Source organism: Alternaria burnsii (assembly GCF_013036055.1).
Source record: "Alternaria burnsii strain CBS107.38 chromosome Unknown 753, whole genome shotgun sequence".
Taxonomy (NCBI): domain Eukaryota; kingdom Fungi; phylum Ascomycota; class Dothideomycetes; order Pleosporales; family Pleosporaceae; genus Alternaria; species Alternaria burnsii.
The window spans coordinates 630049-653197 of NW_024066118.1; the positions used below are offsets into that span (position 1 = coordinate 630049).

General features: G+C 50.8%; 10 protein-coding genes across 10 annotated transcripts; 5 read left to right on the forward strand and 5 right to left on the reverse strand.

Moving 5' to 3' along the window:
- Nucleotides 1–160: 160 nt before the first annotated feature.
- GT037_008311 (alpha beta knot) lies at nucleotides 161–1898 on the forward strand (the record flags this gene model as incomplete). The annotated part of the gene is made up of 2 exons (XM_038933358.1): nucleotides 161–1288; nucleotides 1335–1898. 2 exons carry the CDS (start codon nucleotides 161–163, stop codon nucleotides 1896–1898), a joined length of 1692 nt encoding a protein of 563 aa, XP_038784023.1.
- Nucleotides 1899–3295: 1397 nt separating this feature from the next.
- GT037_008312 (uncharacterized protein) lies at nucleotides 3296–4005 on the forward strand (the record flags this gene model as incomplete). Its single annotated transcript, XM_038933359.1, has 3 exons — nucleotides 3296–3344; nucleotides 3393–3739; nucleotides 3811–4005. The coding sequence occupies 3 exons, from the start codon at nucleotides 3296–3298 to the stop codon at nucleotides 4003–4005; spliced, it is 591 nt and encodes a 196-aa protein (XP_038784024.1).
- Nucleotides 4006–4564: 559 nt separating this feature from the next.
- On the reverse strand, nucleotides 4565–6749 carry GT037_008313 (uncharacterized protein; the record flags this gene model as incomplete). Its single annotated transcript, XM_038933360.1, has 3 exons — nucleotides 4565–4720; nucleotides 4768–6595; nucleotides 6646–6749. The coding sequence occupies 3 exons, from the start codon at nucleotides 6747–6749 to the stop codon at nucleotides 4565–4567; spliced, it is 2088 nt and encodes a 695-aa protein (XP_038784025.1).
- Nucleotides 6750–7065: 316 nt separating this feature from the next.
- GT037_008314 (uncharacterized protein) lies at nucleotides 7066–7905 on the forward strand (the record flags this gene model as incomplete). Its single annotated transcript, XM_038933361.1, has 2 exons — nucleotides 7066–7752; nucleotides 7810–7905. 2 exons carry the CDS (start codon nucleotides 7066–7068, stop codon nucleotides 7903–7905), a joined length of 783 nt encoding a protein of 260 aa, XP_038784026.1.
- A 215-nt stretch (nucleotides 7906–8120) lies between these two features.
- GT037_008315 (uncharacterized protein) lies at nucleotides 8121–9926 on the reverse strand (the record flags this gene model as incomplete). The annotated part of the gene is made up of 1 exon (XM_038933362.1): nucleotides 8121–9926. The coding sequence occupies one exon, from the start codon at nucleotides 9924–9926 to the stop codon at nucleotides 8121–8123; it is 1806 nt and encodes a 601-aa protein (XP_038784027.1).
- An 860-nt stretch (nucleotides 9927–10786) lies between these two features.
- GT037_008316 (uncharacterized protein) lies at nucleotides 10787–12106 on the reverse strand (the record flags this gene model as incomplete). Its single annotated transcript, XM_038933363.1, has 1 exon — nucleotides 10787–12106. One exon carries the CDS (start codon nucleotides 12104–12106, stop codon nucleotides 10787–10789), a length of 1320 nt encoding a protein of 439 aa, XP_038784028.1.
- A 1057-nt stretch (nucleotides 12107–13163) lies between these two features.
- On the forward strand, nucleotides 13164–14342 carry GT037_008317 (glycosyltransferase family 8 protein; the record flags this gene model as incomplete). Its single annotated transcript, XM_038933364.1, has 1 exon — nucleotides 13164–14342. The coding sequence occupies one exon, from the start codon at nucleotides 13164–13166 to the stop codon at nucleotides 14340–14342; it is 1179 nt and encodes a 392-aa protein (XP_038784029.1).
- Nucleotides 14343–14806: 464 nt separating this feature from the next.
- On the reverse strand, nucleotides 14807–16312 carry GT037_008318 (uncharacterized protein; the record flags this gene model as incomplete). Its single annotated transcript, XM_038933365.1, has 1 exon — nucleotides 14807–16312. The coding sequence occupies one exon, from the start codon at nucleotides 16310–16312 to the stop codon at nucleotides 14807–14809; it is 1506 nt and encodes a 501-aa protein (XP_038784030.1).
- Nucleotides 16313–16960: 648 nt separating this feature from the next.
- GT037_008319 (uncharacterized protein) lies at nucleotides 16961–18286 on the forward strand (the record flags this gene model as incomplete). The annotated part of the gene is made up of 1 exon (XM_038933366.1): nucleotides 16961–18286. The coding sequence occupies one exon, from the start codon at nucleotides 16961–16963 to the stop codon at nucleotides 18284–18286; it is 1326 nt and encodes a 441-aa protein (XP_038784031.1).
- Nucleotides 18287–18831: 545 nt separating this feature from the next.
- On the reverse strand, nucleotides 18832–22859 carry GT037_008320 (fungal trichothecene efflux pump; the record flags this gene model as incomplete). The annotated part of the gene is made up of 7 exons (XM_038933367.1): nucleotides 18832–19304; nucleotides 19357–20064; nucleotides 20116–20814; nucleotides 21730–22157; nucleotides 22207–22511; nucleotides 22560–22664; nucleotides 22716–22859. The coding sequence occupies 7 exons, from the start codon at nucleotides 22857–22859 to the stop codon at nucleotides 18832–18834; spliced, it is 2862 nt and encodes a 953-aa protein (XP_038784032.1).
- Nucleotides 22860–23149: the final 290 nt, after the last annotated feature.

A 23149-nucleotide genomic window follows, 5' to 3' on the forward strand; every position in this document is an offset into this window, starting at 1 on the left:
CGGTGAATGATGATAGCGTCCGAACGCCAAACGCGTGACTTCGCGTTCTGCGCTTATTCTTAGTGCGAACGCCTGGCTTGGCGATGTGGAACTTTTCGCCGCATCGCTTCTGGACTGATGACACAGTCAAGACCACAAAGACGTCCAAGTTGACTCTGTTATGGTTTATTCCTGCCTGACTAGTAGCACGCTACTGCGGTCTCATCAATTGGTCGTCCCTCGCACCTTCCTCCGCTACAAATCCATTACTGCTGCCATCGAGCGGGGCAGGCAGGGCGGACCAGATCGACCCTTCAGACCACGGACCCGAACCGGCCACAACGATGAGGGGGACAGACCGGTGAAGACTCGCCGGGAGGCAAGGTTCGAGAGATTTGGTGCTCCTCGCCAAGATCCGGAACCAGCTCCCAGCGACAGACCGCGTGCATCACCTCGCAGTAGCAGGTTCGGACGCATTGGGTCATCGCGACCCCGTGATAACGATGCGCCGAGTAGGTTCCGTAAATCTCCAGATGCACACACTAGAAGTGGGAATACGTGGCGGGACCGTCCACGAGAAGAGACCAGGTTTCGGTCTTTTGATCGCAAAGTGGCACCGCTGGAGCAGGACAGCGACGATAGACCACGTCGTCCATGGACAAACGATCGTCGTGATACACGAGGAGACAGAATAGACGAGGATTCAAGCTCTCATGTTCCGCGTACTCGAGATTCAAGAGATGATCGGCCACGATTCAACCAAAGACCAGACTCAAAAGGCGCTAGAAGAGAGGGATACGGACGGGCGTCATCTGATACTAGACCAGGAGCAAGAGGCGAGACGGAACCCCAGAAGGCTTCAATCCGTGGACCAGAATCACTCCCCTACACCACAGCCGCATCCGAATTCATATACGGATATAACAGCGTCGTCTCTGCGATGAAAGCAAACCGACGCAAATTCTACAATCTCTACGTGCATTCACGAGGTGCGAATCGAGATGGTCTCATGTCTCGCATCAGAGCTCAGAAGCTCTTCTCGATCACGCATGAAGTCGGAGACGAATACATGCGCGCTTTAGACAAAGCTAGTAGTGGTCGACCACACAACGGTGTGATACTCGAGGCATCGCCTCTGCCTGTTCCGCCCATCACTGAGCTAAAGACAGTATCTATGGAAGACGAGAGCTTTAGCGTTACACTCGATAGTCAAAGTGCAGAAGACGTGCTTGTCAATGGCAAGCAAGAGTTGTACTCTTACAAGTCCGGAGGATGGAGGCATCCACTGATTCTCTACGTTGATGGCGTGGTGAGTAAGATGATTCGCACACCAGATGATTGACTAACATCAACAGGTCGATGAAGGCAACCTTGGGGCTATTGCTCGTTCGGCCTATGTCCTAGGTGCGGACGCCATCATCACGCCGACTCATCACACTGCAAATTGGAGTCACATCGCAGTGAAGGCTTCCGCCGGCGCCGCCGAAGCTCTTCCGCTTTTTAAAGTCGGAGACTCGAATGACTTCCTGAAGAAGAGTGCAAACGCAGGCTGGTGTATATATGCGAGCGACGCTGTTCCACCTCCAACCTCGTTTGCCTCGTCAACTGTTGATTCTATGGAAGCCGGAGCCAACAAAGTCGTTTACAGTATCTCGCACACGAGAAAACGACTTCCTGCTGACCACAGCCCTGTTGCAGAGCACCCTACAATTCTCATGATGGGCGCAGAGGGCACGGGGTTGAAGACCAGCTTAGTCAATCTGGCGCGTTACAAAGTAGGTATTCCTCATGGCCGCGAGTCCAACGAGGTTGGGGTCGACAGTTTGAACGTCAGTGTTGCAGCATCGATACTCTGCTACGAGATGCTGCAGAAACCCAAGGCACAGCCTGAGCGCGAACCTGAGGACGTTGTCTTCTAGAGCCCATTCCCTTTGGTGTTCATTGTCTGTACTATATATACTTCTACTTGACTCTACAGAAAGTCAGGGCTCGATACTTTAGGGTTTAGACGTTCTAGCCTCAGGTTGGCGGGCCGTCCAATTGCCGTCGACGACGTGCGTCGTTATCATAGCGCTCTCCCCTCCATGCGAGACATGCGCCACCTAACACCTACCGCCCAATCACAGTCGCAGGCCAATATCGGTAGCTGCTGCAGTCGCAGTGCGGAGTGCATCCACTAGGTCCTTGCCGGCTTCCATGCCCAGCGCCTCTTATCACGTCTGGGGTACACCTATGCTAGCGACAGTAGCTTCATAGCAACATCAGTCTTGAAGTTTGGAGCGGTGAGCAGACGAAGATAGACTTTGTTGTAGCTGTGCGTGGTTTATACCACAATCTACCACGCGAGTTACCACCCCACGTGTTCGCATTGCCGGTGCTGATCGGTAGGTGTGGCTAGTGTGCGTGACCATAGCCTTATCAGTGTATGCAAATCGGTCTCGATAATCTCGAAAAATGCCTCGAACTTGTGACATGCAAAGATTCGGAAGTCTCCAAAACTTGACTTGCCCAGACTGGCAAAAGATGTAAGTCAACTTCCAAGGAAGTAACAGGGCCTAGGATCATGGCAGAGTCCATCACGACATGATCGGCGATCGGAGGGCGGCGCAAAGCACAACATGGGATTTGACACCGCTATTCTCAAATGCGATAGACACAGTCTGCGCCCGCATGCCCCAACAATTACCGTGTGGTCGTGTGTTGGAGGGGGGTGTTTGTGATATGATGCATGAACACCAAATGAGAAGGTACAAACATGGCGAGGCTATCAATACCCACAAGGTGCGGTGCGCTATCAGTAGGTAGAGAAAGTATTCCTAGCGGTGAAAGCCCCAGGGTGGTCTTCGCGCGTATGCGTGGGGAAAGGCGTCCGAGCTCACCCTTGTCGTCATTGAGTGCACCTCCCCTCCTAGCGCGACTTGCGACGGGAGAGCAGCGTTTTTCACACCCTCCATCATCACGCCCATGGTGTCCTGACCTGACCGACGTGTAGCCCCGGCTCAATCCGCTCCCCGCGTCTCCCCTCAAAAGGACCGTCACCTGTCAGAAGGTTTACTTGTGATCGCATCTCCTTGCCTTCTGCGTCGATCCGCTGGTGGCGCCTCCGCAGAGAACGCCTGCACGCCTGCAACCCTTTGTACCGCCGCCTAGAGCCTCTCGCCTGCACGCTGCACGCCTCACACCTAATCGCGCATCCCTCCGTATCAAAAACCCCGCAGCTCCTCGCATTGCGCCACCGATCCGACAAGAAATTCCGACCTCTTTCTTCCTCACCTCGACATCTTACCTCTAGAGATACACTGTTGATACATCCACCATGACGCGAAGAATTGTGTATGGGGTGGGGCTCATCCTCACACTGGCCTGTAAGAGACGACAACACTTGAAAGAGGAAGTAGCGACTGACTAGGCAGGCACCATCATGACCATCGCCAGTATCTCCATGCCGCGATGGGTCAGCTACAGTCCCAACGGCGAGCGCGAATACTCGTACGGCCTGCACAGTCGCTGCTCCGCCGTCACTGGCACCTGCGTTCCCTTCCCCAAGATGAGCGACTGCACAAAGGACCCGTCCTTCTGCAATATGTGGAGGACCGTCGGTTTCCTGACATCTTTTGGCGTCGTCGTTGAGCTATGCGCTATCGTATCCTTCGTTGTCATCATCTCTGGTGGGGTGCAGCGCAGGGCCGCAGGCTGGCAGGTGGCCGTTGGCGTACTTTCCTTCAGCGCCATCGTCCAGTGCGCCGGTATGGCCATAGTGGTACGTTGTCCCTGCGTGCTGCAGGGTCCATATCGCAGAAGCAAAGCAATGCGCAGTACTAATTCCTCCAGGCATTCCTCTTCGACAACGACGACCGCTTCTGGAAGGGCTGGCACCTTGACCTCTCGTGGTCTCTCTGCACCGCTAGCTGGACCATCCTCTTCCTGACTTCCGTCGGCATCGCCGTCTCCGCCTTCTACCTTCCCGTCGAAGGCGACTACGAGCTCATTCCCGAAGAATACTACGGTCCGCCAGACGATCGGTGAGCGCTCACCACTCCGCACATAACTGCGCACACTTTGCTGTGTGCTTAAGAATCGTTTTAATGGGTGTTTAGGCTTCTTTCGCGCATTTCCGCTTGGGACAACGGGTTCAAAGGCCCTGGTGAGGGTATGCAGTATAGCTACCAGAGGGATCAGGATAGCATGAGCGATGTTGTTAGTATTGCGGCGAGCAGTATTGCACCGAGTAATAGGAGAGAGAGCAGTGTTGCTCCGAGTAATAGGAGGGAAAGTGATGCTAGGAGATGAGATGATGGACGCGATTCGATCACGAGACGATGACCCCGCGGATATACCTATAATGTGGATGTGGTCGGTTGGTTGTTTGTTTGGGCTGGGGACTTTGGGAACGGGTGGCATATCTGTCTATCACTTTGGCGCTAGATTGCGATTTTTTTTGTGAGCATGTCTTTGTTCTCGTCTTGCTGTTGGGTTTGATTTTGTTGTTGTTTTTTGGTCTACGATACCCCCTGCCATCCACCGGTGGTTGGGCATATATCTTTTCAGCTGGTTCGCTCTCAGATATTGAAAACTTTCGATTCAACTACGCATCTATTTCTACTGCATTCAGCATATTGCTAAAATCGCTCATCAATCTTTCGAGCTCGATTATAGCTGTGCCGACCCCTTTCAATTCTTGAATACATATTGCCACATCTTTGCCCTGGAGGAAAGCGGCAAATAGAGGAGCAACTTCTTCCTGGAAACGATTAGTGCCTGGGCGCAAGGACTCGATGCAAGACTTACAGAAACACAATCCTGGACACACTTTATGTTGCTCATCCATGCCCAGAATTGCAACCAAGAAGTAATCATCAAACACAAGGCCCAGAAATACTCACTGACGAAAGCATGAGCTTCTCCATGATCAATGGGCTTCCTTCCGCTTTGTTTGAGATGACGAGCCCAGTTATACACCGCGTACCGTAGCTCGACGGAGTATGGTGATTCGGCATCATGACCAGGGATTGATTTAAGGGCTTCAAATCCCTCCAGGATACCTTCATACACTGATATAGCATTTGAAAATATCTTTTTGAGAGACTTCAAACCCTCGTAATCGAGTCTCTTATAGCTCTTTGTGGTTGTCAGACCTCGCTCTGCGACTTTTGGATCCCTCATATCGTTTTGCAACTCCGCAAGATTCGCCGTGTAGAACTCGGTCAAGTTCCGTATCCTGTTCCTCATCTCCTTTCGCAGCTTTTTTAGCTCTGAACATAAGACCCTGCCATTCTGTACAGCTGTTACGGCATCGGTTCCTCCTGTCTGCTTGAAAAAGCCTGTCATCAGTGCTATGCACCGCGATGACAATGCAGTATGAATTTGTGCTTCGTCTATCCAGAATCTGGTATCAGTACATCGTCTTTTGTTGAGCAGAAAGTCGCGCAACGAAGGATGATGGAGACGTATTGGTCTCGATTTATCTGCTGGCACATCAAGGATGGCATGCAAATCTTCGATTATCGACCCGATACCTTCTTCTACAACACCTAGCAGCTTCTCTAGTGCTTCCGCTGCGAGCGGCGCTTTCAATACTACCAAGGTTCCAAGAACATATCTTAGTTTCTTGCAATGCTCTTCTCCTTCTCCTTCTGAATACTCTGGACGAAGTGAGCTTCGCAGAATGGTCATGTAGATTTGATCAAGATGTTTCTCGGGTTCTCCTTGCGTGTCTGTGTCACCCTCAATGATAAATTCCAGCCTTCGTGCCGCAAAACGTCTGCCTTGTTGAACAAACCGGTGGGCGGTTGCAGCCCAGATGAAGAGACCATTAGCCCTTTGCACCATCTTTGCGACTATCTCAGAGCCGGGCCAGCCAGCGGGCAGGCGTTGTTCTCGACCAGTGATTGCAAGATTGTGCTTCAAGAAGAGCTCGATATCAGCATCGACAACAGAGGATGCGATGTGGTGCAGCACGAAACACTGATGTGATGTATCTGGCACATCGCAGAAGCCGTGCCGGATCGCTACTTCAGGCCTGCTCGTCAAGAATACGCGCACTTTCGGTCCGCTGAGTACTTGCGCTTCAGCCAGCAATTCAATAACTATCCGGATATCGTCGTCGTCATCACACTCATCCAGAGCATCGATAACCAGAACTAAAGCAGTGATATTGCCCAAAGTGTTGAGCGCGGATAACGGACGAAGGACGAGTTGCTGCCACTGGTCGCGCAACGTGGAATTCGAGATATCAGGGCGCTCTGCAATCGCATCACATATATGCTGACGACATACTGGAACATTGTATGCAAGCTGGACAGCAACGCTCGTTACGAATTTGCGCGCATGACTAACGTCGCCGCCACCTCTGTTAAAGAAGAAGCTGGCTCCTAGGCTCCTCCGCTTATAGTGCCTACGAGCTACTGTCCGCGCAATTGTTGACTTTCCGGTACCAGCTAGACCGTTTAGCCAGTAGACGCATCGCTCATCGTGTCCATCGGTCCACGTATATATGTCGTCCAAGAGCGCGGTTCGCGTGGAAGGGAGGCATTCCGGGTCGTGCTGCCGGGTATACGCGTTGAACGGCGCTTCGGCGGCGTACGGTAGCTTCTCCAGACCACCTTCTTGTGCCTGACTACAGCTTTGTTAGCGGCCGCCAATCTCGGTACGAAGTAGTCTTCATACTTTACGATGTTGTCCCCGTGGACATGGTACTCTGCCGCCTGAATAGCTATCCTCCCACCCTCGTTGTTGAAGCCAATAGTCTGGGCGGTCGCGCGCGCGTTCATGCCCACCGAGCAGCCAGGACGAACAAAAACGACAGACCAGAGGCAAAACAGGGCGGTTAAAGCAGGTAATATGACTCTGTCTCAGCCTGGGAACACATTGAACAGACGGTAGAGCTTGAGCAGTTAGACAGGTGCTTCGCGAGGCAGACCTCTAAGGGGCTGAAGGATCATGCAGCAACAGGCTGCGGGCAGCGTTTCAGCCTCGCGTGAACACAGGAAATGAAAACCCCAGCCGCGCCGCTTTCTAACGGGACTGCAAAAGATCATCGTGTGATTTTTTTTCTCTGTCATCATTACCATTGTCTAATCAGATACTATGGAGCCTGCTGGTCTTGCTGTTGGCATCGTCGCCCTGGCTGGTCTCTTCAACAACGCCGTAGACTGCTTCGAATACGTCCAGCTCGGTAGCGCTTTCGGTACGGATTTCCAAGTCAGCCTGCTCAAGTTAGATATTCTGCGGCTACGACTTTCACGTTGGGGCAAGTCTGTTGGTTTGGATGGTGACTTGAGCAATACCCATGCAATCAGACTAGCGACAGGGCCGCCGGAGGATATTGAAAAAGCTGGAAATGTGCTAGGGCAAATAATGGACCTCTTCGCAAAAATGGAGAGTAAGTCCAAGAGATACCAAAGCCGTATGGGGGAGACCGACGGGGATCTTACGGTCCTTGACGTGGCTACAAACCTGGAGGCCTCGGGCCAATCGTTACACGAGAAGATGCGCGCTATGTCCATCAAGCGTCAAAATAGCACGCCTTTGCGACCGAAAGTGCAATGGGCACTGTATGAGAGGAAACGCTTCAAGGAGTTGCTCGAACACGTCACAGATCTTGTCAATGGTCTTGTGGAATGCTTTCCTGCATCACGCGAAGAGCAGCGCAGGCTGTGCAGAGCAGAAGCTTCCGCCATCGGCTCTAGGGACTGTCTTCCTGCTCTCAAAGAAGTCACTGCACAACAGGACAAGGACCTCAATGAAGCCTTAGTCGACGCCTTGCTCTCAAAGGTCAGTTCTTGATTCCACTACTGCACTCCTTAGGTCGACGATTGATCATCAGAACAGGATAACCGAAACATGTCAATCAATAACTACAACTCCAAAATTGGTCAGATCAACGATACAAACCACGTCTATGGCACTCAAGTCTTCAACTTTTGACTGCGAGGTTCGTACTTCAAATTATGCATGACGCGTCACATTCCTGCAGTCAGTTTCTAAGTGCTACTTGAACGAAGTTGTATTCGCAAGAAATTGTCCTATCAACAGACAACGTTTGTGCATATGGAATCTCATAGAGGGAGTTTTCTCGAATGTCTGCATCCACGTCATGCACTGCTACCTCAAATCATTGCCAACCTTTCCTCAATCGCGAGTTAAACCAGGACTATCGATTTTGTCTCTTCATCATTCTGCATGATCTCTCCATCCATCTGATCAAGCAGAAAACAGTCCCCCATCAAGTGATAAGCGCTCTCCAAATGATGCCCTTTAGTTGCTTTTCGCAGCACGAAGGGCACATTCATACCTGACAAGGCCCAAACTTCGTCCCCAGGTTTCGTACCAGGGTAGCACATTCCAAGGTTTCCCGATTCTGTGATGAATAAGCAACGATTTTCCGTGGCCAACAACATTGCTGATGTGAACGCGTAAGGCAACGTGTAACCTTCTCCTGTCAGAAGACTTAGCCAAGATTCGGGGCTGGGCAGGTCATCGTCTTCGCATCTCCTCCATTGCCCACTGTCTTCCACGTCTTGTGTGATTGTTGCACAAATAGTCCGCATGAATGCTTTGTTCAGATGCGCTTCCTCTGTATAGGTCAAGGTTTCCGACGCCAACTCATACGACTGTAGCATGGCTATAATTTGTGAAGCCACACCAGATTTCTGTAGTCGGTGTGTTTTGCCTACAACTCGAATGATGTCGGCCTTTCTAGCTTTGGTGTGAAGCTCTCTGCCATCTTTTACGGTGACTGTGTTTGAAGACCCTGCGGAACAATCATATAAGCCAGAAAGCCGCGCTCTGGTCTCCTCCCAATCTTGCCCGTCATGTTGCTTGGAGAGGTCACGGGCCCAAGATGGCAAACCTTTGTTATATGGTCCAAACCCTCTACCCAACAAAACTCTCGAAGTATCGTTATCATACTCTAACATTCTCCGATAGACGTCTGTGAAGCAATCCGTCAACGGTTGTTGGTAGTTGGGTGTGTATGCATCAAACATCCGCGCGGGTGCCAAACCGAGGACCGAGAAAATCTTATCGCGGGGGTCTTTACATTGTCGGTTTGAGAAGGAAAGTAAGATGCTGTGAAATGATGGTGGTTGTTCGTTGCTGGACAGGACGTCGACTACTTGTTCGGTCGTCTGTTGTCGATATTGTCGCAATTTATCGATGATCGCAATGCTGGACATGAATCGGTTGAACTTATCCATCTTTGGGCCCCAATGTTTCGTCGCCTCCGTACCTTGTGTGCAGCAATGGACGTATGCGGCGTTTGCTCTTTCGAAAACAAGCGCAAAGCGATCCCAGGTCATGCTATGTGATCCATACCACAAAATACCGGATGTGGGTAGTATGATCTCTTGAACAGTCCATGATCGCGTCCACCATGCACTGTCAGCAATCAAGTGAAACGCAACCATTTGATCAACGAACACATCATTTGGTGCTCCCTCGTCATCTCCCTCTTCAAGAACGCCCGGAAGATCGTGCCAATGCTTTCCATCCGCAATATGTTCGAACATTGCGAATGGATTCATCTCCAGTACCATCTCTGACGGGGGCGTGCCTAACCAAGCGTGCACGACTGAACATCTAGAGTAGATGTCTCCCATCATCGCCACTTGGTGGGACTTTTCTTCCAGATCGTTTTGGTTTATGCAGATAGCATCCACCCAAAGGATGAGGGTATCATTAGGATCTCTGATGTGATGCAGAAAGTCAAACAGGTTGAGGGTGATCTGCATCTCATGCCCGTCTACTTCGATTGGTACCGTTTCGTTCGGATTTCCCCACACATAGGAAACGCATGAGTAAGTCTCAGCAGCGCTCTCAAGATCTGCTACGCTCAACGTAGCCGTTATGTGATCGGTGGTTCGTGGGTGAAGATGCAGCAGCCGGAGCTCTCTTCTACTCCTGTCCAATGGCTGTTCTTGGTATGTGGGAATGCTACATCGTTCCATCCTGGTTCTCGAATAGCAGTATACCTCGAGGCTGTTAGTGAAGAAGGTAAAGTCAATGGCCTCAGGATTGCATTGCAGCGTTGGATGCTGTATGTAAACAACTAACAAGACAGCAGGCTTACAACGAACTCAGCCTCATGTCTGTGGAGAAGAAGAGGCTTAGCCGAAGCTGAGCCGCAGGCAGAATATGATCCTGAATCGTGCCATCGCATGAACCAGGATGTTGAGATCCCATAACTCATAGCGGGGAACTCGCTTAATGTGTTAATCGGGGTAGTCGAGACCGAGTCCCTGAGCGCGTCAAGGGCAGGTCCAGATTCGTGGCGCTAGTGGGACGTTACCCGAAGTCTTGGCATGCAGGAGCGGTGGGCGCCTTTTACCGATGGCGAGGCACAGCCTCCACGAGCCGTCCGAGGTTCCACGAATGACTGCAGGATCCTTCGAAAACGACGGGCTACAAAGACGGATATGAAGATTGCAGGATGTACCCCGAGTACAGTCACCGAGGCTGTATACTTCTCATCATTCAAGCCAAGATTCGAGCGCTCAGCAAAAGCCAATGACCATTGCCCTACAGATTTCAGGCCTCCAGCAGACTCCGAGGCACATCTCCATCCTTTCGCTAAAATTCGAGACCCTTATTATAATGCCTCAATTAGCATCAATTGAGCGGCCAAGGCCAGGCTGCAGGCTCTAGCATCGATTCCTTCGATATGGACAGCGATTCCTGACTCCATCTCCAATGCACTGGCGATCAACACAAGGATGGCTTCTAAGAAACAGAGTTCTACCGGCTAGGATTTCCGGACACGATTGTCGCGAAATATCGGCACTCAGAAGAGTTAGCGGCAAGGAATACCTCAAGACTCTGCCGATCTGGACAGCGCAACCTCGTCGGTGTGTGGGCAGATGAAGTATTGCGTCCTACCGTTGTGCTCGAACCACCATCGATCCCAGGCTGGCCCTTCATCATCGTTTTCGCCATGCACGTCGTCCTGCGATGAAGCTGAGGCTATTTGTAAGCCCATCCGAGGGATGACGTCGCGCACGAAAGGATTTCGCCGGGTTGCAACAATCGAGCCCCAACGGACTGCAATGTTTGCTTTCGGGTGTGTCACATCATACGCACAATCTTGCTCTCGTTCTTTCGAATGGAGGAGCCCAGTGAAAATGAACGAGATGTTCCGCAAATACGTGCTGTGGTACACTGCTTGTATTGCTTCGATGAAAGGTCCTAGGCCCATGAGCTGATTTTTAGGAAACCCCATCGCTACACCCAAAGCAAGGAGTGTTGTGCGATAGTTTTCGAGGTTCACGGGGTACTCAATACATCCATCGTAAAAACAGTCCGGATCCAGGATGTCGAATAGCTCTTCGCAGACCGCGCAGACAGCGTCCAGATATACCTCCAGTATTGTCTTGTTGTAGTTGACGTTGACGCGCCATCTTTCAGCAGTCAGACCGAGTAGGCCGTACAGCTTGTCCCGCGGGTCGTGACAGTCGTTCCAACAGTACTTGTACAGACACATCTCAAGCGTTCTGTAGTGTTCTTTCTCATGGACCACTGCTGGTATGCGGTCTAAGACGTCGAAGTGCTTTGCTACAGCATCAAGCAAGTCACTCCATTCGAGCTGCACGTCTCCACATAAAATGACCTTTTTCCGTGCGAGCGCAACTTCCTGGACAATCCAGACCCTTGAGAAGTACGGATGATGCAACAATGTCGCGACAGCATTACTAGTATCGCCATACCGCACCTGTCGCGCAGCCTCGACCATAGCAGGCTCACATCCTAACCAGACGAGCACCTTGCTCGCTGATCGAAATATCTTATCCATCATGCTCACTTGCTGGCTCCGCTCATCATGATCAAGCTGATTGATACATATTTGATCAACCCAAAGATTCCCATTGGGTGATGATTCCCCGGGATGAGCGACGAGGTAGGCTTGAAAAAAATCGAAAAGGTTCTGAGGAACATCGTGATTTCTGCCTTCGATGAGAACGCTACGCGTCGGCGTAAGGTCACCCCATGTATACGAAAGCGCCGCGTATCCATCGCCGAAAGGGACAACAACCCGTTCTAAGTCACATACTAGCTGCAGAGTGGCTGCATGTCGTTGTATGCGAAGGAACCGAATTTGCGAGTCTGCCAGAGGAGCGTACGTATACTGCGACATCTGGAGGCCTTATACGTGTCAACTCGACCCAATGTTCGCCAATCGCTAACATATCTGACTTGCATAATCAGATAAGTCGATCTTACTTACCTATTTCACTCTGTGTGTGTTCATGTCTCGTCGTGTAGAGCTGACAGCCAGCATGCCCCACTCCTGGTGATCATTGCGCAACAGGTGTAAGCTTGACTGGGTGGCAGTGCACGGCATCGGCGTCAACGGCCTATGCCGATACCTTCCCCAACCTTGCAAGATATGCATGTGCTGTCACCGCGTCGCGATTCTCTCAAGCGTGGGCTCACACCAAATTAGCCCACTTGTGGACGTGCGTAGTTCTGGCCGGATTGACCTGGACGTCTGGAACTGCGGCCGAGATACTCACGAGCAGAATTTGCTTATTGCAGAAGTTTGTCTTCCTTCAAATTTCAAAAATACACGCTTTGCTGAATTCCCTGTTAGGCGCCCATTGTAGCGTGTTCCAAGGTTAAAGTCGTGGCGCGACAAGCATAGGCTTAGCTAAATTTGGCAGTCTAGCGAGAATGTCAATACGAAGTACCCATCTGAACTCACATCAGTTATTTCCATTCCATTCGAGGTCATTTCATATACACGTTCAATGACGATGATGGAATGTAGTCTGCACTGGTAGTCTTAATTAGCAGCGTGTTCGGCCATTTCTTTTGAACGTTGTTCGGTAGGCAACCATGCCCAGGGAACCGCGTCGGCTAGGGCTGAGTTGGTCTGGAAACACCGCTAAGGCGCAAGATCATCTCCGCTAAGTGCTTACCAACTAATCAAACTTCTGCATTACCGCCAAGCTTTCAATGTCAGGTCTGTCAGCGTCCGACAGGGTCTGGCCAAAGCGCGGGATTGTCCAGGGTTTGCACGACTCACGAACGGTTACTGCTACCTCCCATCGGGTTTGCCCCTTCGCATAAAATGCTGTCCAACCACATGCGGCAGGGCTTACGGGACCGGAGTGGAAAGGGATGAGGTTGAAATACAGCCTGCTGCGCTACTGTCAATTTGCGTAGACTTTGCACTTCTTTGTATCTTCAGCATGCTGGCGTCCATGGATGGGTCAAAGCCCGCCTGGATGAAGTCTCCAAGCCCCTGGAACATCTTCACAAGCCCTCGATGGATCCGGATCACACTGGCGACAGTAGTGATATTGTCGACCTGCATCTTTCTCGCTGTGGAAACGCGCGTGTTCGACAAAATTCCCATGCCGGCCTTGATCAGCCATAAAGCCGCCGAAACCGAAAAGCCGAAACCGATTCCCACACCACCGTCCTATCTCGAAGCCAACGTCACTGGTACCGACAGACCGGAGAAGCTAGCATACGTTACTTTCCTCACAGGAGATGCCCTTGAAGGCGACGACCTGTCTTCGCCAAACAGTGATGCAGACAATTTGGAGGACGACAAGTACTTCCAAGCCATCCGTATCCTCATCTGGCAGTTCATTCATAAACCTGAGACGCGCACAAAGCATGATGTCATTGTCATGGTCACTCCTACCGTCACCCAGGCACGACGCGACCGGCTAGAGAAGGATGGCGCCATCGTTCATGCTGTAGAATTTCTGCACACTGCCAACGACAGTTGGGTCCACCCTGAGTTTCACAGATGGGACGACGTAATGACTAAACTGCGTGTTTGGGAGATGACCCAGTACGATCGCATCGTCGTGATGGATGGCGACTCCATGCTGCTCAAGAATCTCGACCCAGTATTCGACGACCCCGCCGCTCAGCTGCTCGCTACCAAGCCGTCCAACGATACCGGTCTGCCCTCAACTTACCTCCTCGCGTCCAACTCCGAAGTCTGGGACTCGACTCATGCTTTCCCGCCTACGTATGGCACAGGTCTCAAGGGCCCCGGCAACATGAACGCCGGTTTCTTCATCCTCGCGCCCTCGCTTCCCGTCTTCGAGTACTACAAGACGCTACTCAACACACCCGGCTCTTTCGACCCCCGATATCCCGAACAAAACCTTATCAACCACGCGCATCGCTGGGACGGACCCATGCCTTGGCGGGAGATTGCCTATACGTGGAACATCCGTTGTCCCAACGACAACGACATTGCTAAAGGGCTAGTCAGTGTGCATGAGAAGTGGTGGAAGCAGCCATACATCTACAACAATGACAAGACGAAGCAATGGTTGCAGTCACGGCGGTGGGAGATGAAGGGATGGTATGATGCTTTTGAGGGATCGAACTTGACGCGTGTATGAATTTATTGTAAGAGAACAAGAGCGAGGCGCTGTGGAGTTGACGATGTTTTGATGCGATAATACCCAATATCTTATTATGTCCTATTTCAAGACCGTTGTAAATGTCTAAAGAATACGAACATTTCATGCCTGATCTCCTGATTTCCTGTATTGTGCTGTGAGCTACTGCAATGTTTCACATGGGAGTCACCCTGATGACTTGTCATTGTCACTGTATTGGCGGGAAGAGCTGTTGTATGATCATCATGCAATACTCGTCAGTAGACAAATGCAATTGATGAATTTCATTGCTTACCGCTAACGAACGCTTGGACGCAAAAGAAAGGAAACGTATACGTTGCTAGTTGATAGCGCTGATGAGTATTCTCGATGCTGAGTGCCACTTGTAGCAAGTCAACATATTACGTTTGACTGTGGCCATGACTAGTCATGCCTAATGATGTAAGCAGGCCAGCTATAAACACCTACTTTTGCTTGGCGATGCTCTGTAGTCGATTCTGAAGCGATCTGGTGGCGTTTTTGATGATAGTCAGTCGCTGTTCATTGATGTCTGTGCCAGCAGGCACGCGGGGCCTGAGTTCTGGATGCGCCAGTACCTCCTCAACTGATGCAGTCAATCTGTCCCTCTTCTCTAGTGCCATATCACGATCTAGCACGGCTTGTTCTGCCGCGATCTTGTATAGCTCAAGGGCATGCTCTCCCGCTGTACCGGTCGACACCATGTCCTGGTATTCTAGCAGTGTTTTTCTAGCGTGTATCTCCGCTTGGGCTGCACTCAGAGTGGCATCATCCACATCCTTAAAGAATTTCTTTTCGGTTTTCACTAGGTCTTGGACGACTGATGCGTTTTCCGTGTTCCGTTTGGTGAATGCTCTCTTTTGTTCTTCTGCCGTGCCTTTCGATCGATCCGGATCATCTTTGGCATTGGAAGCGGACCTGTCAAGCGTTGGTTGTTCATAATCAGCTTGCCCCGCCACCTCATAAAATGCTGCCGAACGAAGATTGATATCTTGTCTCAGATGTTTGGGGCTGAGAGGTAGCAAAGGCCTTGTGGCAGCGTCATTGTCTGCTGGGGAAGTCAATGGCGCAGCTCTATTGCTTGGATCTGGGCTCACACGATATAAGCTATCATAAAGTTCGAGTACTCTGCGTGTATCTGATCTGGTCAGATATCCTTTGAATTGGACGTTGGAGGACCAGTATAAGGGCGTTAGGTAGGAGAGATCCAGAAATGACCAACGATCTAGTACGCCCTGCCGAAGCTCTAGAGGATCATGTAACGACAAAAACTCAGGGTCTTCTGTGATAAGCCTGTCACGATCGAAGTTTTCTTCTGCCTTGCGAAAGCCAACACGACAACGTCGCTCCATCTCGCTAAGGCCCTGCAATCCCTTCAAGCCGCGCGACCCAATTGGAGCAAATACCCCATGCTTTGGGTGTTTCTCCAGGAGAATGTGAAAACGAGCTTTCGACACTGCTTGGCCGAATATCGTGGCCGTAACATCATCACCGCCAACTCTGCCGTTAGGATCAGTAGTCGGTTCGTGGACATTTGCCAGCACCAAATCGCCTGGTTCAAATCGAGAAATCTCATTCTCTGTCAATGCCCGCTCTTGTCTGATGTTCGAAGCTTTGATTAGATAGATCGCCTCAGTCTGTTCGTCGGGGTATTGATCAATGATCAAACCGTCCCAATCAACTGGCAGCACTGAACTTAGACGTGTGTTCAATTCCGCGTCGCTCCTAACTAGACTTGCATACCTTGAGCGTCGGCGCTTTAGAGGCGGTCTCGTTATACCTGAAGGCCCTTGTGAATGGGATCCATTGATATGAATTTGCATCGTGCAATCGAATGAGACGGCTGCCAAGATCTGGAACAGCTCGCTTTGATTTGCAACTGCAGAAACTGTGGTGCGCCCGTGGCTAGATTCAATGTGGATCATGGGAATGTTCTTGCGGTGACCTTTCATAGCGCCTCCACGCCCTTGGATAAAAGCATAGTTCGTTGAAATTGCACGACGAAGTGCGATAGTTGTAAGATTGCTCGCTACAAAGTGTTCTACCTCACAATGTTCGGCGAACAGCCGATTGTCTAGCTCTAAAAGAAGGATACCAGCGTAGTGGTGCAACGTACAACACAGAACCTGTTGCTCGTATGTCTTCAACGATGCGTCACTATCGGCAGAGCGCTAATAAGGTAACGACTGGTTGATAGTACTTCCAAGAAGCATCATGGCTTACCAAATTGGAGAGGTGATGGCGAACAATGAGAAAACAATGCAAAGAGGCGCTTTGTTCCTTTCGAACCATACATCTACCAGATGCAAACACTTCCGGCGCTTTCGATACGAATATTAAACATGCTCAACATGAATGACGACTTCCAGCGAGAAGCTCATTATGCAGCTAGCAAGATTGGAAATACTAGAAAGCGAGGGCTCACGGTCGAAGAAAATTCAGAAACGGCCGAGGGCAGGGATGTACCGGAAGTAGGACAAAGCAAACGGGCCAAACTTAACAACAACATTGAAGAAACGTTACCATCTCATGAAAGTGACGGCCAGGGAAGAAGGTCTCCAATCAATCAAAGGTTGGTATTACCATGTGAAGGAGTAAGAATGGATAGAAGTCTGGAAACTAGAAGTGATGATAAAGACACAAGCAAAGATGGCCATGATATTATGGACTCTTTCCCGATAGCCTTGAACAGGACAAGTAGTGGGAGCCAGGCGGATATCGAGCAACTCTGTGCTAATGGGATTTCCGAATTATTCCTCTTGAACAAGGCCAGCTCTAAACCGCCGGTAATGCTAATGAATGTTTCGTATGTCTTGGCCCAGAAGATCGAGAACCAAGTGTCAAATGGCCAGGCATATCGGCACGCGAGAGACACATCGTTGCTGCAGATCGACAGGGCACTCAGGAAGAATGAGATCCTTGGAGACTGGGTTCTGGAACGTTTACGAAATATGGCGAAGCTCAAGGGAGACCGAAAACCAACCCCCGAGGAAAATAAGGTCGTTCAAGGCATGCGGCAAGAGATTGAACAGCTGGACAAAGAGAAAGCGACGTTTGAGGCAGAGAGATCAAGATTGGTACGGAATATCGAACTTGCTCGTGAAGCCTGGGAACAGGCCGCGTTACCAGTGGAGGATATTTTCCAGGATGTCTTTGCGCAATGCGGACTGATAGACGAGCTCTCGTCTGTAAAGGACCAGCGTGACAGCAGAGGCGCCTTTGAAGGACAACTAGAGAACACCAGAGCCTACATCAGATTAGAGGAGAAGAGAGCACGTCGGGAGCTGCGTGAAGCTCAAAGACGGCACGAGCAGCATCGCGATGCCTTTCGAAGAGGACTTGCGGCATACGTTGCTGGCGCCGTCGATCGACCAGATGCATCAAAGCACCTTTTGGAGGAAGAGTTCAGCCGTGATCACGTTCGGACGTGTTATGAGCTTGCCGGACTAGTAAAACGTGCAGAAGAGACACATGAAGCTAAGATCGCAGCAGCAGCAGAGGCGAATGTCTCCATCGTAGGCCCAGATGATGACATGAGTCTCAACATGCCATACGACCTTAAGGAGTATGCAACAGTTAAGATAAAGAGCCTTGATCATGATGCCATCGAGGCTTGGAAAAAAGGCATCGATGCTGATGCTAAGCCCAACTTGAAGCCTGCAGGATATGTGCTGCACATGGCAGAAAAATGGAAGCGGGCGCTGGAAGCTGATGACGACGTTTCGAGCTCGGCAGACGACTCGGTGTGGAATGATGGTATTGAGGACTGTCAAGATCCATTAACAGTACACGAGTCTATAGTACAGCCGGTGTCGCGAAAGTCGGAGAAAGCAGAGCAGTGGCTCAGCGTCAGCGAACGCGCGGTAGGGGATAGACGGCGGCAGATCGAGACTCGGATGCAAGAGATAAGACCCGTCGAGTCATGACTATCATATTATTAGCGACCAGAACATGAACGTGTCTGCTTTAGCAAGTTAGTTGCGCGTCCAGAGTAACCGTGTTGACGCGGAATAAGCGCGTCGTGAATGACTTGGATGACGACATGCCAAGGCTCGATGACATATGCGATTCGTGCTTTGGCGGGTATTGTCCCAAGAAATGGACGCCAAACTTCCTTTTCGATTTCGACCTCATAGGCACCACGCTCTCTTCAGGCCGCTCGACTCTCGAACTTGGACTATGCTGTTTCAGCGCAAGCGGCACTTCTGCGTTGATCTCACATGTCCTTACCATGTATCACGTAAATCAAATCACAAGTTCTGCAAGACGAAAGAGGGGCTTCTCTTACGGCATGTTCAAGGCTAACGCCTTTCCGCATTTGAAAAGTACTTGAGTGTGTGTCGTGACTGGGGCAAAGACAGTATGTTTTCCATGAAGCGCCGAAACCTGCAGAGGGTAAACCCTACCACGCGCAAAGTTGTTCATACTGATGGTTAATCCCAAGCCTGGTCTCCTACAGATATCAAAGATCTCAGCCTGTCATCTTGCCCTCAATATCACCATCCTGAACTTCATCGACTTCTCGTGTCGTTACCTCCAGTGGATCAGTACTCCTGTCTCTCTTGTGGTATAGCTGCCTCGACACGTGGCCGGTCAAATACTCATCAAAGTCTCGCATACATAGCGATGCAATGATTGCCAGCACTCCAATAGCTACAGAAAAGTAGTACACATAGGCGTATGACTTGGAGTAGGCGTCGCTAACAGCTATATTGGTGGTGTGAAGCAGCTCCGGTGTCATGCCATCGATCTCGAGAAGAGCTGTTTGATTGGCGGTAGCTGCAGCCGTCATAAGCGCGCTCAATGAGCTTGCGGGTAGTCCATCTGCTAGAACACGTTGCGGTACTATCGATGTGAGATAGCCTGGCACCTTGTTCGTATACACTGCGATAAAGGCAGCAGTGAAGATGGAACCAAAAATGGTACGGGATGCTGAGATGACAGCTGAGCACTGTCAGCAAGCATCGTACATCTCACATGGAGAGAAAAAACCTACAAAAAGCTACTCCGAGATCTTGGTCGGAGACTACATACTGGACGACGATTGCTGCTATGACTTCACCCCACCCAATAGTCCAGCCTGCGAGAAACGAGAAAGCGATTGCGCGAGCTTTGTCCTCTACTGTGATGCTTGCCATCGCACCAAGAAAAGCGGTCATCCAGATCGAGGAAATCAGGATCTGGTACCTGATGTGACCGATCCATGACATGAGTGGCCCGAGGATGACTATACCACCCCAAAGACCGAATGCAGCTGTGGTTGAAAGCCAAGCGGTCTCCTCCCACGAGCTCACAGTCGAACCGAAGATATAGACAACCTGTTGCGGCCACATAACAAAGAGCGCGATGTTGATGATGCCGTAGGTTGCTGAAATGACCTCCAAACAGGTAAAGCCACGCATGTCGCCGAAGAAATACATAGGAATGATCGGTTGTGCTGGCGGCAAGAAGACTTCGTAAAGGATGAATGCGACGATGGCTGCAGCACCCGAGAGTAATAGACCGAGAATTCTTGGAGAGGACCAAGGTTGCGCCGGACCGCCCCACGATATACCGAGCAGGAAGAGAGCTAAGCCAGCGACAAGGAGACTAACGCCCGTCCAATCAACCTTTTTAAGCTCTGCGAGTTTGCTGGACCTTTTCCCGTGGAGCTGGGTATAACAAGGTGGGTGGTAAAAGGAGAACCATAGGATAGCGCCAGGCACTACGCGTTGTCATTGGTATGTCAAAATCAGTCATCTTCGAGTTGACTTACCCATCATCATGATATATATGTAAAAGATCCATCTCCAGTTAGCCACCTGTACCAGCCGCAACCCAATGTATGCCCCAAATCCCGTTGCAATGACATTAGGCACGACAACCAGAGCAGTGCCGATATACTTGTGCTTGTTGCTGACTAGCTCACCGGCTAAGAGTGGATAAGCCGCTGGTACCCCGGAAGCAACACCCATGATGACCTCTGCTCCGATCAACGTCTCAATAGACTGTGCTGTTGCTGCAACTATGCCGCCGACGATCGCAAGCACACAGGAGCCCAGGGCAAAGCTACGACGGCCAAAGCGATCACTGAGCCGACCGAATAGCAGAAGCGAGATGGGTTGCGACACAGTCCATACTGTGTTTACAAGGGCGATATTGGCGCTGGGTCCGATGTCCGCGTTGACAGAAGACACAGCGGCAGCTAGGGCTTGAAATTGGAAGTACGTCGCAACAACGACGATGCCCGTTCCCAGGAATGACCCTACAATCCTTGGACTGGAGAAATAGCCGTTTTTGAGCTTGGTAACATCAGTCGAAAGTGCTTCAGAGCGTAGCTTGTCTGCCTCTTCGGAGTCGAGGGAGGTAAGACGATTGTTAGTCTCTGGGACGGCCTTCTCAGAGATAATGGCTGGTGGACTGTTGTCGCTACCTACACTGGGCATTGTGTTTGATGAGGCCGATTCGCGGAAACCTGGAAAGTGTATGCGAAAAACAGAAACGAGGATACAAGCCAACATTGGTGTACTAGGGGGGATATATTAGCCAAAGACAAGATGGCATCTTGACTCATACAAAGAGATATGCATATCTGGAGATACGACCAACCCCTTTCTCATGTCTTGGATCAGCTTCAGACTCGCCACTTCGTGACTGGATGCAGTAGCGTATGCACGGTATTCAGACAGAACTTGAGGTAGGTTATCCCGCAAGGGTAGTGACTAACATACAACCGCTGATCAATGAACATATTCGGCCTCGACTGTGGAGGCCGCAAGTCGCGGAAAGGCGGGAGGTCGCCTGATGTGAGTCTCAACACACTAATGAAAGGTTGGCGGTGGGGGTATCCATCCAATGATCAGTGATGACAGATGTTCGCAAAGGCTACAATACCTGCGGCGGACAAGGGTGCGATGCACATCGCTACTAACCACAAGAATGGCTAATTAGCAATGCGTCGACGACAGGGGTCCTGTTGCGTACCAAGCCACAGGTCCCCAATCATCACAGGTACACGCGTAAAATCCCCAGAAGCCGGTCTTAGGAGGGATAGAATCTAAAAGTTCGGGCACAGATGCAGACCCGGAGCAGGTTCACTCCACGCATACTTTCAGTAGGAGGTACCCAACCATAATAGCTTGTTACCATGTTTACCCAGCCTACTATTTATCACCATAACGACAAAGCCTCCGAGCCCCTTCCTTGTACCAGTAGATCAATCGTTAACTCTCAGTTTCTTCAACCACCACTCAAACTCTTCATGAGCCTTTCCCACTCTCGTAGCTAACCTCATACTCATGATCAACCTGAATACTGTGTACGTTTGGTCGTCCATCGGTGCTCATGATGTTTCTTGTGGACCTGTCATCTTCTCCCAGGGATGAATTACCGTCTAAGTCTTCCTCGCCTCTACTTGTTGCCCCGTTTCCTTTCATGACACTCAGCCTTTTCGATAGCGCCGCGGACTTTCTATTGCGGACACCCTCTTCGAGCTCCATGTATCGGTCGCCAGACGTTTGATCGCCGGTGCGCTTCTTGCTGCCGCTGCGCAAGGCGGAGCCGATGTCGAGCACCTTCTCGAGGAGCGGGCGCAAAGCCGAAAGGTTGGCAAGAACTACTCCAAGACCTAGCTCCGCATGTGCCCAGGCCGCCACTGGCATAGCGTAGTAGAGGAAGTCCGTTGTCGCGCTAAGGTTGACAGTCACGGTGAGACGAACGATGGCCGCAGTTGACGCGAATATACCGAGACCAAGGAGCGCGATGATGGAAATCTTGACCCGGAAGTCGATCTGGACATTCCAGAGTAGTGGGATAGGACTGTGACATGATAAGCCAACAGAGCTCATTGAGTCGCAAGCGAACTTACATAATGGCGCAGAACCAATCCGAGAAGATGGAAACCGCCGAAAGGGCAAAACTGAACCCAGTGATGTTGCTTTGAGCTTTACAAGAGCCACCTTCCACCGCTCTCCAATTCATCGCAATGGGCGTACAATGAAAGAACTCATATATAGTCGTTGAAGCCATGACGGCAGCGACTGCGGCCATGATGGCATATATCGACCATTCATATACCTTCTTGCCATTGGCTATGCGGAGCAAAGTAAAGCAGATGGCCCATTTCACTGGAATGGCAGCTAGACAGAACATGGTCTGCATGATGAACCACCACTGCCAGATGTCAGCGTAGCAGCCAAGTAGATCTTTCATCTTACGTACGAACATTGCGGTCTGTTTTTCATCTGCAGTAAGCTCGCTGTCCCTTTTCCCACCTCCCGTGAAAGCGATCCCGAGCATGCCCATGGTTGACACGATAAAGAGTGGCTGTTGAACGTCAGTACTCGTGATAACTCATTATGATAATCATTCGCTCACAATCGCTACCACCATAGACCAGTCATCTGGCCCCCATGCTTTTCTCGAGAGTCGGACATGAAAACGAAGAGCCCAAGTTAGGACATCGAATGGTAAGAGAACGAGGACGGCTAATGCCAACTGGGGAGACGTGGGACCGGACATAGTTCTTTGTGAGGTCTCGTGTCCTTCTCCATGGTCGCTTTATGTCTCCGGTGCAACGACAAGACACCTGTGCCTGAAAACGCCCCCTTCCATGGATCCCTTGACATATGGCGCCCTCAGTGATCCCCAATGATGAAATCTTTCTTGAGATTTACACACATATTCCTCGCAACCTGAGACGAGAAGGCACGTTCCAACGTTGGGTATCCCTCTTGCTGAAGCAACGACCCAGTCGTGGTCATTTTCACTCCCAAAGCAGTACCTCGCAGGATTATCCTAGACTTTCTAGG